Source organism: Mauremys mutica, chromosome 8, assembly GCF_020497125.1.
Source record: "Mauremys mutica isolate MM-2020 ecotype Southern chromosome 8, ASM2049712v1, whole genome shotgun sequence".
Lineage (NCBI taxonomy): Eukaryota > Metazoa > Chordata > Testudines > Geoemydidae > Mauremys > Mauremys mutica.
The window spans coordinates 93,519,155-93,535,950 of record NC_059079.1 but is presented as its reverse complement, the minus strand read 5'-3'; the positions used below and the strand labels follow the sequence as shown (position 1 = coordinate 93,535,950).

Genomic DNA, 16,796 nt, shown 5'->3' with positions numbered 1-16,796 from the left:
TCCCATTCCTGGGGTAGCACCTAAACCTTTAGCATTCCGGCTTGAAGCTGGTGTCAGTGTTACGAACTGGGACCACGGCAGTACATCTGGAAATACTTACCCGTCCTACACTCCTTCTCTGTTCGTTAAAATCTCAATTTTCAGTATCAGACCCAAAGTTAGTGAGGGTTGCTTAAGGAAAGTCAAACAAGTTGTGACATTCAGAGCCCTGACAAACTGCTATAAACTATTTGCTATAAATAGGTAAGAAAAAAATAATACTGAGTCTAAAGAAGTGATTTTATCTGACGAAAGCTTATGCTCCAATACTTCTGTTAGTCTATAAGGTGCCGCAGGACTCTGTCACTTTTTACAGATCCAGACTAACACGGCTAGCCCTCTGATACTTTATCTGACAATTGAGCCTGAAAAACCTGAGGAGTAGTAGGAGCCATTAACATCCTACAAAGGTTCTCCTAAAGCGGGATGTTTACCCAGAGACACTGGAGAGGAGAACGGGTGTATAGAGATCTTTTGAAAAGATCCAGTGTCAGCAGGGCTGGCTCCAGCTTTTTTGGCACCCCACGCGGCAAAGAAAAAAAAAAGGAAAAAAGAAAAACCCGATTGAGCTGCCGCCGAAGAGGCAGAGTCGGAGTGAAGGACCCGCCGCCGAGTTGCCGCCGAAGACCCGGACGTGCTGCCCCAATAATGGACAGAGTGCTGCTTTTTTCTATTGGCAGCCCCAGGAACCTGCTTCCTTCACTGGTGCCTGGAGCCGGCTCTGAGTGTCAGAGGTAACTCCTACAAAACACCGAATTGGTTGTGATGTGCAAGGTCTGTTTATTCAAGAGCCCTTTACATAGACTCAGAAGAATTCTTTGAAGTGTATAAAAAGCCCATTGCACGGTTCAATATACACCTGTGTGAAATTAGGAGGCCATGAATTAAATATTTCATTTCATGAGGATAATTGATGTAAAGCACAGACTGTAACTTGACAATGCAAGGTGCTGAGTCTTGAGCTAACAGAAGCAGCAAAGTGCACAATGCTAATCAAGACTTAATACCTTGAGCTGACCAAGAGATTATAAATAGGGGCGAGGGGCAAAAATGATCATTGCTAACACATGGAGATAGGGGCAATTAAGTGAAGCTCACAGAGGGACCGACATGATGCTAGGGCATGACAAAAAAAAGAGGATGAAATCATGCACTGTCAGTCTGAGTCGAGGGCATGAAAGTTTTTCCTGCTCGATTGTAACTAAATAGCCAGACCTAGTGAGTTAAGTTTACTGCATTGTTTGTCTAACTATAGGTTATAGGTGATGTTGGAGATTAGCACAGCGAGACACTTCTGAGAGAAGGCAACTGAGAAGGCAGGCAGAAGAAAAGCAGAAGTGATAGCCTGAGCTATTGAGGGTGCCAGAAGTGGGTTTCATGTCTCAGCCTCATAAGGCCCAACATAATCTCACTTACCATCTAGATCTGTTTTCATTTTCCCTGGCTTCCTCACCATTTGTTATTCCCAACCTTTTTAGGCTCCTTATCTCGTTTCCCTCACTCTCTGATTTGTACTACTCTCTCTACCACCACACACTGCTATAGATACTGCCCTAAGTCACCAAACATGTTGAAAAAACAGGTAGAGAGGAGAGGATTTCAAACTCAGTGAGGTCACAATGTCAAGAGGAGGAGATTGAGGAGGATGGGGATGGTGTAGACGACCTCAGATTTGCTCATGAAGAGGTCACTGGAGACCTTATTCAGACAGTATACATATGTATTTACATACCTCTGCCTACACTATACAGTACATACTTATTACTTCTTTGATCCTACCCACTTTTATGAACACAGCTATTTATTTCTCCTGAGTATAACTCCATCAGAAGCATGGAGTCTTATGAGCATTTATTTCCTTGGCTGGCCAAAAAATCCAAGTCTTATTGTCAGTGTTTTGGATACTTACACAAACAGATGGGGTTTGGTATGCGAGTCTCACTGCATATTTATAACTTCTGCCCTGGTTGCTGTAATTCCCTCTCCAGCAGATATACACTTCAGAGCAGGTTCCTACCGCTGTGATGACAAGCATTCAGCAGGCACTGTAATTGCACAGTTAAAATAGCTCATTTTCTTACTGACAAGCCCTAGTTAAAGAGGCGTTCGGAGGCAGCCTGGTTGCCTGAAGAGAAAAATCAGAGCACAAAGAAAAAGGCGAGAGAAGGACCAGTGTCTTTCACCCTCAACCCCCTTTTCCACACTGGTTAATAAGTTATTGAAAAAGATGGTGGCTGCCACTCTGCCCAGGATATTGGGCAGGAAATAGAAATGGCTTGGATTATTATTTATTTTTAAATACTTCAGGATTTTTCTATGCGAGTTCTTGAAGACCTGTGGCACAGCAGCCGTGAAGCCCATATTTCTTCACATGCTCTGTCATGTCCAGAAGGACGGTGCCAAGTACAGCCAAGTGAAGTTTCTCAGCCATTTTCTGTTGCCAAAAAAAAAATAAATGAAAAAGGTGGGTCAACTTTTCATGAATTCCTGTAGATTGTGCCAAATTGATTGAAAGAGCCTTTAAACAATTTTGGGAGGAGGGGAGATCAGAATATCTTGTGTCAACCTCTTTGAAACAAAAACAATTTGATTTTTCAATTTAAAATGGGTTGGGGTTTTTTAAAGTAAAAAAATGCTCGAAGCTGAAATAAAACATTTTGCTGCGGATCAAACAGAACATTTCTTTTGACCCAAAACAAAGGTTTTCTTCAACTTTTCAATTCACTGACAATGTTTCATTTTGGATCAACCCAAAATTAATTTTTTTCAGAATTGCCAGAGAACCACCAAAAACGCTCAATTATTTGCACAGCTCTAGTATTGAACAGTCGACCCTGGCTAGCTCCCACTTGGAAACCATCTGATCTTCAGACCATGAGGGATTTTCCAGGATAAGATTGATAACAGAGACTGGGACATGGAGACAAACATGCTTTGACCAATCTCACTGACTAAGGTTCTAGAGAATCTTGGCCTGTGACCTTACACGTTGGACTCTCTCCCCTCTGCTGACTTGTAAAGAGGGGAGCTATCAAGTTCATCTATGATAGCTGAGATCATTAGTTACTCCCTGCTGCTATATCAGCTGGTGACAGATGGAGGGAACTTATGGCACCCGTTCTAAAACAACAGTATTGGCTCCTGGGTTCAATTCAAGGCTTTGTCCCATAAAGCCTAGCGTAGCTGAAGTAGAGCCTCTCAAATTCTGCAGTGGTAGCTGACTTCAAGCTAACAATCCCTGTGGGCCAGCCATGCTCAGTGGGTGGCCCTCAGCTATGGAACTTATTTCCCCCACTGGTGCGAGGGTGGATCTTTAGGAAGATTACGACAAGGCCTATTTCTCAAACATAGCTTGGTGGGGCTGTGGAAGGATTAGTGGCAAAGGAACGTTTGTTTATATTGGTGGAGGTTTATTGGTATATAGCGTTAGTTCTCTCTATAGAGGCAAATAATGTATGTCTAATTTCATTTGTATATGCACACTGCCCTGGTGAGAGGGCACATGTACATTAAAAATACACATCATAAGTTGAGACAATGAAACGGGAGACAAGGAAAAAACAACATGGCAATATTAACTCATTATGATTGTCGTCTTAGACTAATACACTATTCCCTTTATTTTCATCCCCATTCTAAATTTCATCTTCCCTTAGTAACATACTAAGCCAAGTGCAGTATCAGAAGTTGTGAAACTCAGTCAAAGACTGATTGTACAGAACTATCCCAGTTCCGCCTGCCACCAGTGACTTTTATTTAAATATAAATCTGCACAGGCAAATTTTGTATGTGTAAGATTTCTGAAGCAGTTTGTGTTGATCCTCAAGTCTAACATAGACACTGCTCTCTAGATGAGCTGAACATACTTTATGCCTTATGTTAGAACAGTTCATTTTTAAAAAACGATTTGGTAGTCCTGGAATACCAAAAGCCAGGAAAGTTCAAACTGAAACTGTTTAGGAAAAGGACACTTCATCTCTCCACTTAAGAACAGTTCTACCAACAATTTTAAGAACAGAGTAAAGTGCAAGGCCTCAACTAACAGCACCTTGCTTGAGGTACATCTCAATTCTTAAGCAATTCCTTCTGAGCTACAGGTCCATATAAAAATCCATTGCATTATGCTTAAAGCCCCACCACAATCTTTGAAAGAGTCATCAGACAATGTAAGTAAATGCAATTTTTCCACTTTCTATTATTTTATCAATCTATCCATGAGAGATCTGATCACTTTCTACGTACAGAAATCAGTACCTAGCTGACAAGAATAATACCATGTAAAGCTTTGTCTAATACCAAAAAGCTAAGAAGCTCTTGAAAAAGGTGAATTTGCTGTCTCAGCATTTGGGAAAATTATTTATTTCAAGAAGAGCCAAAGGGAAGGAGGAAAATGTTTATTATACCCATGTTTAAAAGATTTTGGGGATGTGCAACACATTTCTTTTAAGAAATGACAGTTATGTTGGTCCATTACAGACGTTTTCAAAGCCACTCTGGAGTTTTAAAATATCATATTAACCCTGGATTCAAGCTGGTATAGTCCACAAATTAATGAATTAGATAGACAATTGTGTCGCCGATATCCACTGTCAGCCCGTTCTCGGTCATGCGAACCCGTTTCTCAGCCAGGTCGAGGTGGAAGACAGCTTGCTCTAAAATGGGCGTTTTCTCTGCATCTTCTTTTCCAAGCACAGGAACACGACGGGGGCCCAGCACAGGATCATCAAATCGCATTAGTTTTACTTTAGAGAGCTCTACAAAAGAATTAACAATTCTCAGGTCACAGAATGGAGGTCTTTAATTAATAATGGACACTTCTAAGGCACCTTTCTTCAAAGAAACATGCAACAGTTTAAAAACACCAATTAAGCCTCAAGCCATATGCAATATGTATTATGGCCATTTTACCAATGGGCACAGAGGTTATACAACTTGGTCACAAAGCAAGTTGCTAGCAGAATTGGGAACAGAACCCAGGAGTCCCGATTCCTAAAGCTCAGCACTGAATGACACTAGCTGCTTTTTCAGCAGCTATAACAGACCACAAACAACAATTCACATCTCAAGAGCTTTACTAATGAGCCCAGAAACTAATTGACAAATAAAGCTCTCTCTCACCACTAGCCTTCATCAGATAGAAACTCCTCAGGTACTTGCTTAACAGTGATATGCCCTAGAAGCAACAAAGATCTGGAAGAATCATTGATTTATTCTCTCTATTGTTTTCATTCATTTCAAACTGCTAGTCTGCAGAACTCTAGTTAATGGTGTGTATGAGTCCAAAATGTATTTTCCTTTCTGTTTGTCCTTTGCCATGCACATTACCATGTACTTCTTCCTTGGAGCATTTTTTTTAAAGTACTGTTTCCTTGTGCATCACTATAAAATTGTCTCTTTGTTCTTGAGATAAGCATTACTACAAATGCAAGCTGTTAAACCACATGCAAAAAAAATCAACCTTGGTGTTACAAGCCTGTAGACCAAGTCCAGTTTTCCCTTCATATCTGGTTGCCAGTCTGCACTGCTTGAGGTTTTCTTGTCTGGCTCTGGAATTAGCAAAGTCTCCAGACAAAGAAAAGCTGCTGTCCCTTTAAGAAAACTGTTGCCCTTCAACATACTAGCCTGAAATGTAACATTTTTCCAACAATGTGTTTGATGGCCACAGTATTCTCCAATAAGGCATTCTGTAGCAAGTGAGTAAGGAGAAACTAGGAATTGCTAAACAAATCAATTTATCAATGTAAGCTGGAGAAAAATACTTGTTTTAACTGAAAAGGAAAAGGAAAATGTAACCTCTAAAAAAAAAAAAATGCTACCCAAATGACCACTGAAAATATGCTACTTACAAAGCACTTTCTATTGTCAAGGCACTATAAAAATATTAATTAAAACAACCCTTACAGCACCAGTGGGAAACCGTTATTATCCCCATTGTACAGCTAGCTTCTCTGTACCTCAAACGTGCTAAGGAATTTGCTCAAGGCCATACAGTAAGTCAATGGCAGAGTCAGCAGGAGAACACAGGGTTTCCTTTCCTCCATTCCATTTATGCACGCGGCCTCTCTGGCACTTACAATGGGGGGATGCTATATTGCAACATAAGGCAGGAGTCAAACAACAGGACACAAGGCTATATGTCTGGAAAGCAAAGCAGCAAGAAGAGAGACTGAATTACATGAATACCAGCAGCAACCTTGGACATCTCCAAGAAAAAGTTTGTGGAGGTTACTTTGGAGATAATTTCTCTAAATAGGAAACCACACAAGCACAGCACAATGGGAATTCGAAATGGGCACATTCATATTTGCATGGAGTCCGTGGGTTTTTTGGTTTTGTTTAACACACGTTAACTTTACCATGACCCAATTTTTCATTGTTGAAAACCACCCTAAGCTGCTAAAGAAGGTTGCAGCACCTGCATATAACCTCTTGATGTTTATGTGACACAGCTACCTCTTAAGCTGTTCTGTGGGGGGTGGAACAGAATTTATAGCAGTTTACCTGCAGACTCTGGCTCCTAGGTGACAAAACGCATTTGTCTTAATGCCTTCACATGGCAGCTCATTACTGCCAATGAACTCTAAGTGCTTTCAGAAAGATTCTGCTAGTACTTATCCCTTATTCCATTATAGAGTCTAAAATTTAAAACTTTAAAATAAAGCATTTAGTGTATTAAGAAATGGGATGGAATGGATGGCTCAGGGGACTTGTAATGGAATATTGAGCCTTTCACATTTAGGTCACTGGTTCCAATTTAGCAGAGGTGAATAGCGACTGATAGACCACGGGACAATTTTTCAGTGGTCCCTATTTGAAATGAACTATCTGCTTCTGTCTAGGTTCTTAGAGGACAAGTGTTCACATTATAAATCATGCTATTGTGGTTGGCACTGTTTGGCCTTTATGTCAACTGTCTTAACAGAGTGGCTTAAGGATGAGATGTACTATGACAAAGATCTCCCTCCCTAAAGATTATATCTGTAGCTTGGGTATTGGTAAGGATATGGGGTGTAGAGACGCTTCGCAGGATAAATAAAAGCTTTGAAATGTCAGTCTGGCACTTTCTTCACAATGAATTCATTTTAAAATGTCTGAACAGAAGATAAATCGCAATCCGGCAATTCTCTTCAGAGGGCTCTAACCCAGGAGGTCCTCACCCTCCTGGAAGAAGCGCCATATAGCAGCTTATTGGACCATTAAACCCCCTCTTGGGAATCCCTGGCACAAGAACATATCCACTGTGCAAATCACTGACAGAGAGGAAGTGGCTCTTTTGGTGGAGAATAAAGGACTAACCAAGGAGGGAAGACAGTGCTTATTAAGGGTTCATATCAGAGGCACACTCATTTGCTTGTCAATAATGCCTCAGCTTCTGTAATTTTACGCCTCAACAGGAGAGTGCACCCTGTTTTATCCTGTATTCACATTCACTGAGCAAAGAGCTCTTTGCTTCTTACTAAGCAATTATTAAAACAGGCAAAATTTCAGAAAGAGATTCCTGTTGATAATGAAGACCTGCCTCCTGGGAATTCGAGAAACTGCACAATTGTTCAGAGACTGCCTGGTTGAAATATGATATCTGTACTTCCAAACCAACATTTACCTTTGATTCCTCTGTCCACCTTCATTAAACGCCTGATTATTGCATCTCTACCATCTCCTTGTCTGACCTCGATTTTTGTAGAGAAGTGGCCATTAGATGGTTGGGGGTTTACCAAAAATAGAGATATGCTGGGCTGTAAGAAATTAAGAATAAACAATTTTTTAAAAAATCATGCTTTTTGTGGATAGAATCGCATAGGAAGCATGCAACCAGCAAGGGAACAAAGAGAAATGTCTGGCATCCAAGTGCATTCTAGAGGGACAAGAACACCTTTTATTCAGAAATACTGAATACCAGTGGATGGATGCAAGCACCATCACAGACCTAAAAAAATAAGCTACAGCATATGTATAACAATGCTTACTGTTTCTTTAAATACACTCAAGCGTCTTGCTTTTAAGATATCCAAATAGCCATATTAAATTATTATAACTAGCTGAAGGATTGGTACAAGGTAGCATTACGGTGAACTTCACTGAGCTCCATGCCATATTACTCACTCTACCTCTCAAAGACTTCACTACAGAGAGGTGTAATGAGGTCTCAGTTTACAGGCCTTTGTTGTTTTCACAAAATGCAATGCAGTATAGTAGTACATTATTGCAGTTATCATAATCAAAATCACAGCACATTTTGGGATGCATCAAATCAAAAATAGCACTTTCCACGTGGGAGCTCAAATTCCTGAGCATTGCAATACCCTAAATAGATAGGGTGAGTAATAACTCCATTTTTCAGACAGAGAGAGGTGAAGCGAGACTTGCCAAGCCCACACAGGATTTTCATGACAGAGCCAGGAATAGAACCCACGGCTCTGTACTCCCAAATCTTGGCCCTGTGCTTTAGCCACAAGATTACCCATCCCTCTCTAGCAAGCATTATTCTTGTGCTTTTGGGGGGGGGGGGGGGGACCAGGGAAGGGGAGGTTTCCTCCAAATTCAGTCACCTGTGATAAGTCTCCCAGTTAGTGTAAATTAGAGAGGTTCTACTGAAAGTAAACTTAAGACACAATCACAGTCATGTTAAATTCTACATCTAAAGAACAAAACAAGCATCACTTCAGTGCTTGTAAAAGGTGTTGGATTGACAACAGGAGAGTTTTTATACTGATCACACAACTTGAAACCCCATCATTACCCTGCCAATGTGCATCAGCCCTTAACCAGAGGGCCCACTATAGACATGAAAAGGTAGTTTAGTCTCCACACATCCAGTCTGTGGCTTTTTTCAGCAGAAACACAGATCAAGGTGCAAGGGGATGGATGTTTATGCTGTGCAATCATATCCACTGGGAACTGGACTGAGAACAAACTCGTATATCACAGGCTCCTGGATAGCAAGATAACAATTTAGTCATTACCAATTTTAGCTTAACGTGAACAAGCATGTCCTGTCACAAAGTGCCCTGAGCCATCTATCCCTCCAGTGCAGATATTTTTTTATGGGAACACATCCTCATATAGAAAGTCATTTTATTTTTTTAAATCAGTTAGTGATGTCCCCTGTATTTCCAATGCCTCTGGATTTCTGAACTTACTTCCATTCTGAACACAGAAAAAGGTTTTCCAGGACAGCAATCTTCTTTTATTTTATCATCTGCTTCAGACGCAAATTTCACTTCGATATGATCCAGCTTTGGTGCATTGGGAAAGAAGAAATAAAAGTACTATCATTCCCTCTGAATTAATGAGAGATACCAGGCCACTGAAGTAGAATTGTTTCTACGGTACAGAGGAGCGCAATCCCCATTGATAAAAGGCAAAACAAAGAACAACAGGGACAGAATACTACTGCCAGCATGGTGATCTTGCTCAGAGTATTGAATTCAAAATGTAGCTAAGATCACTGACTTCATATATTACAGAATATAAAGTGAGGTAATCAATTGCTTTAAATCTAAATATCATGAGATTAGAAATCCTGAAATAAGTTATTTCCTGTAACTGTGCCTAGGCTTTCCCCTTCAATTTCCCACACTGGCATCTGCATGCACAGTAAAAGCAGCATGCACCATATTCTAGCTCTAAATGCCTTGGCATGGAGATATCTCCTTTTAGGAGATGACATATAGTTGCCACGGCAAGATCCAGGGGCAGCTCCAGGCACCAGCATGCCAAGTGCGTGCTTGGGGCGGCAAGCCACTGGGGGCGCTCTGCTGGTCGCCGCGAGGGCGGCAGGCAGGCTGCCTTCGGCGGCATGCCTGTGGAGGGTCCGCTGGTCCCGCGGCTTGGGGCAGCAAAATGCCTAGAGCCGCCCCTGGCAAGATCAGAAGCTATAACAGCATAAGAATACTGACTATGCTCACTGGCATTCCTTGGAACAGCCCTCTACGGCTCTGGCCATCGAAGAGGCCGATTATCTGTAATTTTTGAGGAAGCCAGAATATTTTCTGACATTTTCCACTGTTCACCGGTGAAGAGCCTTTTCCCACTGACTCTCTGTCAGACACAATTCCAGAGAGAACTGGCTCTTCAGAGCTGGGTCATCACTGTACACACAAAGAGAATCTCTCAATAAGACCAAACTCTGCTTTTTGTATTAGTGTGCGTGTCAGTGTTGATAAAAACATTAAATGTTCATGGTCATCCCAAATCAGAAATGAATTTAGGTAGGCTTAAAATCTCAGCAAGTGTTGGGCCTCCAGCTACTCCAATAAAGGTCAAATAAAATATGCCGCCAAATGAACACGAACCTCCAGGGAATTTGTCAAATAGACTATATTCTCCATGAGCACGGCCCGTTCATCAAATTCCAGCTCCAGGTCAAGAACACGTGGACCCGTCTTTTCCAGATTTTCCTGTCATGTCAAAAGAAGGAAAATTTAGATTAAAACTCTCCCAGGTTGTAAATGAAGAGGACACTGGGAAGCGACACACTCCAGCTGCATCGGTCCTGAGTAGACCAGGATATTCGCTGTTAGAGCAATTTCACCACGCACTATAGTACAGTAGTTATAATTGACAGTGAAATGGCTGTTTCTACAGCGAGATGCTGACACTGATGGAAGGGGAAGCGAACCTCAGCTCCAGTATTTGTACGGCTGAATGTTCTTTTAAAAGCGAGAATGCATTTTAACACAGAATTTGAAAAGTATATAGAAACAGCTGTGAACATTTCACTCTCTCTTTAAATGTGCAAACTGTAGGACACTCTTATAAAGCTGCCATTTTTCTGCTGCTTCACAGCAGGAAGTCCAGTCTGATGACCTAGTTTGAGACAGGCAGGCAGAAATTGGACACATCCAAAGTAATTGTACATTAAGTTCTTCATAGAAAAAAAAATGTGCTTTGTATATTAAAGCACAGTTACTCAAAATTCCAACATTTAATTTAATACACACAATGGATGAAATCGGGGCCACAGTGAAATCAATGGGATTTTTTTCCATTGACTTCAAAAGGGGCCAGGATGTCACCTCCTATGTATGAAATCTCTAATGAGAACAAAACAGAACTTCCTTTTCAAAGCTAAGACTCCAGCCCCTCTCTTGCTTTCACAAACTAAGCTGTGTTCCCTGAACGTCTAACAAGGTCAGATTTCAGGTGGTTGTGGCTTTCTGCTTCACTGAGAATTTGTTTTTATATATGGTTTTTTAATATCCAAGAATCTTAAAAACATATCAGTAATTTGCTTCAGTTTGTAAATTAGAAAATCTTTCTTTAATGGAAAGAACAAAGAAATATCTTTTGTACACTGAAGTTGCTGAATAATCTACTTCTGAGCATAGCATGTTGGCCCAGTGGCTCTCAACCTTTCCAGTCTACTGTATCCCATTCAGGAGTCTGATTTGTCTTGCGTACCCCCAAATTTCACCTCATTTAAAAACGACTTGCTTACAAAATCAAACATAAAAATACAGAAGTGTCACACACAGTACTACTGAAAAAATTGCTTACTTTCTAATTTTTGCCATATAATTATAAAATAAATCAATCGGAATACAAATATTGTACTTACATTTCAGTGTATAGTTAGCATATAGAGCAGTATAAACAAGTCATTGTGAGTATGAAATTTTAGTTTGTACTGATTTCACTAGTGCTATTTATGTAGCCTGTTGTAAAACTAGGCAAATCTCTAGATGAGTTGATGTACCCCCTGGAAGACACCGGTGTACGTGTACCACTGGTTGAGAACCACTGGCCTAGGAAATTAAAAATCTGGGCTGGATGTTTCTAGGTCTCGTTATGTAACTGCTATCTATTGTGGCTTCAAAACATACATGCTGAGACTGTCTGATAAGCCTTATGCGTAGGGAGGTAAAGTGGTAAGCATGACCAAAGCTCATGATGAAGGCAAGCCATCTAGTTAGTGCCAGCCTCCTCGCTTCAGATAGGATCTTTAAATATAGGTTTGTTTCAGTATAGGAGACACATTGAACAGTTAAAACACTAAACAGCAGACCTTGTGACTTTTTGGAGCTAAAGCAAGACAGACAACAGCTCTAGCATCTACATCAATGGAGTTCTGCAGCATCAAGAAAGCAGAACATTCCCTAATAAAATCTTCTACCCGTAATCCCTAAAAGCCATATGGTGTGTTTTATATATGGGATGAAATAATTAAACTAGTTTAATCTTAAAAGGATGCCATACCCCCTGGCACGTTTTAATGCAGCAGATACTGACCCAGGAGAATAATCAGCGGAGAGTGTTATAGCTGGTCTTATCCATTCTATTTCTCTGAATATCGTGTGCTTCAGAAGAAGTGGGTAATTAGGTTAGTGCTGGATGCACAGGGAAAGAATGAGCCTGCATTTCTGTGGTGCAATAAAACTCGCTGCTCTACTAAGTGAACAACTTTGCTTACATGTGTTTTAAAAAGAAAACAAGTTAACATCTTCTAGTTATTTTAGAAAAAAAAGTAACATTGTCACAAGCTCATTACTTACCCCTTTCTATTCACCATCAACATTCCCAATTTAAGTTTTAAAAAATCATGAGTCAGGCCCCCAAAATCAGGAGACTGGCTTAAAAATCATGAGATTTTTAAAAATAATAAATGTTGCATTCTATTGACCTTTTGGTTTTTGAGCATTCCAGCTTCTTGTGTTCGAGCTTTTCTTTGCCACCCCAGGAGAGGTAGAAACTTGCTTTTCTGACTGTCATGAACATTACATGACAAGGACTTTAAGAAAATCCCTAAGTATCTTGAGACTCATGATAAAATTGTGAGAGTTGGTAACACTCCATTACTAATAATCCAGCTCAGCGATCCACTGATGCACTCTTAAAAACTGAGTGCCCAGTAACTAACTCTAGATTTGTGCCAAACTTCTAAACTATATTAAGAATTCTGCTAAGACAGAGGGATAGCTCAGTGGTTTGAGCACTGGCCTGCTAAACCCAGAGTTATGAGTTCAATCCTTGAGGGGGCCACTTAGGGATCTGGGGCAAAAATCAGTACTTGGTCCTGCTAGTGAAGGCAGGGGGCTGGACTTGATGACCTTTCAAGGTCCCTTCCAGTTCTAGGAGATAGGATATCTCCATTTATTTATTTAATATCCCCATAGCACCACCTTGTTCCAGGTTTCATTCCGAGAAAACAAACAAGAAACGAAGCATTTGATGTATGCAGGAGGGATACACTTGAAGCAGTGTGGCACAAATCATACAAATTTGTATTAGTTGCAAGCTACGGAGTGGCAACTAGCCCATAGTTCACTTAGGCCAATACATATTGAAGGCACTTACACATCACCTTTTGTCCAAGAGTCTCAAAGTGCTTTATACACAACAACAAAAAGCCCCATTCCACTTCTTTTTGGAGATATATCATCTGTTTTACAGATAAGAAATTGAACAGAGAGGGGTTAAATGACCTGCTCAAGATGGCAGAGTAAAGCAGAGCCAGGAATAGACTAGATAGTCCCAACACCCGGGCCTGTGCTCTAACCATTTGATATCACTGCCTACATTTCAGATAATTCTCTTATTCCCAACTGAAAACTTGTCCTTATCTTGGTCCCGTTCTCTGACACCTACCTTAATCAAGGCAACAAAAGGCATAACCCTCTTCATAAATTTCTTCAGCTCCGGCAAGGTGTTCAATTCACCAGCGATTACTTTGTTATCTGGCAATTGTCCTCCATTGATCTACAACATGAAACAACAATCCACTAAGGACTGCACAGCAAATATCAACACACTCCACAAGGATTTACCAGTTTCCTCCGCATCTTCTTTCACACTCCCCGTATGCCTGTAATGTCCTCCCTCCACCTACAGTGCACACACCTCAAAATCCACCTGCTCCCACAATCCCATGGGGAACGATCTTCCAAGTCCCTTTAAATAACTTTTTAAAAGTAAACCTAAAAAAAGCCTGGGAAAAAAAAACATGACCATATGGCGGCCTGGCTGGCAATTTGCTTATGATGTATACCCCTCACTCTCCCAACTCAGTGTTTCTCCAAGCATCCTGTCTATCCCAGTCATAGATTTTAAGCTATTTGAGACTGAGACTAGGGATATTTTCAGAACACCTAAGTGACTTCAGAATCTGAGTCCCATTGTCAAATCACTTCGAAAATGAGATTTAGGCACTTTTGAAAACTTTACCCAATGTCTTTGTTCACTATGTAAAGCAACATGCATAAACCTATAACATTAAGTATGCCTGGATTTTCGCCACATGTTTTAATCTTGTGAAATAAGACCCTCTTTTAAGCAGACATGGAGCAGCAGTATCTTAGGTCATTAATTTTTTTAAGGTTCAAATTCCACAATCCAATATTTGCTCTGCAACTTTCACTGGCAGCAGTGACCATTGCATCTCTGCATCCAATGGCAGACTTCGACCCTGATGTAAAGAAAATGCAGACTTCACTCCAATTTAGTTTACCCTCAGAATACCAATATTTGTTCATTTCCAACCATATGTGAAATGTAACCCTGGTATTACAGATGGGGGTGGAAAAACACAACTCTGCAATCTACCAATTATGATATTGACTTGTCAGGGCTGAGAAGAACAATTGTTCATGCACCATAACAATTACAGGATCAGTTCCAGCAGCTCAGCACTGCAGGGTCTGCTGCTTTTAAGCCAGATTTCCTTACACTGTATTACTTACAAGAGAGAAGAATTGATTGCATTTCAGCAAATTTCCTGCAAAGTTGCTGAATACCATACCCACCAAGTACCAGAACTGATGCTTCTAAAACTCCTTGCATAATAAGGCAGAATTAGTCTGACAATAGCCAATATTTCCTCAAAAACATTGAGGGGGGGGAGAAATATTTTACTAATCTATGCATGTGAAAAAGATTACAAGTAATGGAATGCTGGCCAGTCTTTATTTTAAAAATGTCAAAAGTAAAAGGTCATATTGTGGACTCAATCACGTGCCAAAACCCATTTTTACTGAACACTGTAATCCCCTGTCGAGTTACAAGAGCATAATAAAGCAAGTTAAAACTCTTTCTCCTTGCTTTCAAATACCTCAATGCCAAGCTAACTTTTGTTTCATGGACAGAAAAATAGAGAGCATATGAAAACTGCATGAAGTGTCAACAAAAGAAGATCACCTGGTAGTGCTTGCGCAAAACTGATAGGGTGGTATATTGCCAAAGTGGATAGTTCTTTGCCACGTAGATGGTGCAATGGGATGGCTTCTGGGGGAGCTCCTTACTACCCTTCTAAAGAAAGAAGAGGGAAAATATGCATCATTTCAGAAGAGTCCCTGAATCTGTTAACTTTGTGCATACATTTTTGGAGAAGGGACTTAGCGTATTTCACCTTTCCTTTCGGGGGTGCCATGTAGTTCTTGAGACGCAGTCGGAGATCATGGGCTGCTTCCATGAGGTATTGGGAAGATCGGATCAATACTTCATCCACAGGGCCTGCCACTGGCCACAAAGCTTTCATAATGGAGTCAGGCTGTCAACAAAGAAAATGACAGGCATTGGGATTAAAGGACAAGAAATTCTGGTGACTTCTCTATCTCTTGTACTGTAATTGGAAACTGAACAGTCAGGAGATACGTGAAGAGTTTAAATTTCGCAGTACACCAACTCACTAACCCTACAATTCAGCTGTGAAGTACAGAAATATACTCCTAATTAGCATGCAACGGTGAAAGTGTATTAATGCCCACACACACATGCTCATGTTTATACCATTACATAATTTTTCGTTTGCAAACTTGAAATTTACTTCTGTGGTTGTTAAATTACCTACACAAGTGTGGATATTGGCTGTATGACTAAGTGAATGAACTCCACATTGTTATTTGGGTTAACTTTAGGTCACCTCGTAACAATGAGGCATATGACTACATTGAAATTATGTATGTTAACACAACATCCTTGCAAACATAGCCGCATATACAAGGTTCACATTGTCACACTCTCTTGCTATATGACATGCATTCACACAATTCCTCTATCTACATATGGAAGACATCCAGGTATTAAGCACAAACCTGATCTAAGACCCACTGAAATCAATACAAGTCTTTCTATTGAGTTCAACAGGCTTTGGATAAAGCCTTCATCTACAGATTATCAACTACAATTACATTTCTCACACCAATATTAGTTTTATAACAAATACAGCATTTTACACACACACCCTCTAGGGCTCATAGGGCTAGCATGCATGTACTATATTCACTGCCTTTCCTTTATTATATTCAGTAGTAATGCAAGGAACCTACAGGCTTGCATTCTGTAAGACACTGTCTTCAGCAGTTAGCATTAAGCCCCAGGGCGATGAACTTTGGCATAGATAAACGGCCCAACAGTAACCCCTATGTTTTGGGGAACTGGAAGTAGAGTATAAGGGGGAATTTTGTCCATAATGACATCAGCCAACCACAGAAACATGAGCTAGCACCAGGTTTTGGAAAGAACATTCAACTACAAGAGTGCCATGGCAACAAAATTGACATATATGATAATGAGTTGAAATCATAAATATACTAACCTATAGAAGAAGGCTACCTCAACATTAGTAAGGGGAGGAAATACAAATAAGGAAGAGGGGAGAAACCCCTACTGAATATGCATTAGATATGGTAGCATCAGCGTACCATATTATAAAAGTGGCATCCCAATTGTGGGCAGGAGAAGAAAGAGAGATGTAGTCCTTGGGAGGTGACAGAATGATGGCCACTGGTGAAGATGAGGAAGGTGATGATTATGAAGAAGAT

General features: G+C 40.5%; 1 protein-coding gene across 2 annotated transcripts in view; it reads right to left on the bottom strand.

The window, feature by feature from the left end:
* Window positions 1-4,419: 4,419 nt before the first annotated feature.
* The window catches only part of LARS1 (leucyl-tRNA synthetase 1), a 47,806-nt gene continuing 35,429 nt past the window's right edge, over window positions 4,420-16,796 (bottom strand). Inside the window, exons 26-32 of one of the 2 annotated variants that reach the window (XM_045028348.1) lie at window positions 15,383-15,523; window positions 15,172-15,282; window positions 13,627-13,737; window positions 10,335-10,439; window positions 9,180-9,275; window positions 7,643-7,775; window positions 4,420-4,793 (exon numbers count right to left, since the gene is read on the bottom strand). In XM_045028348.1, the coding sequence (XP_044884283.1) occupies window positions 4,588-4,793; window positions 7,643-7,775; window positions 9,180-9,275; window positions 10,335-10,439; window positions 13,627-13,737; window positions 15,172-15,282; window positions 15,383-15,523 (903 nt within the window). In that variant the 3' untranslated portion in view covers window positions 4,420-4,587. The other variant, XM_045028349.1, reaches the window with a different exon arrangement.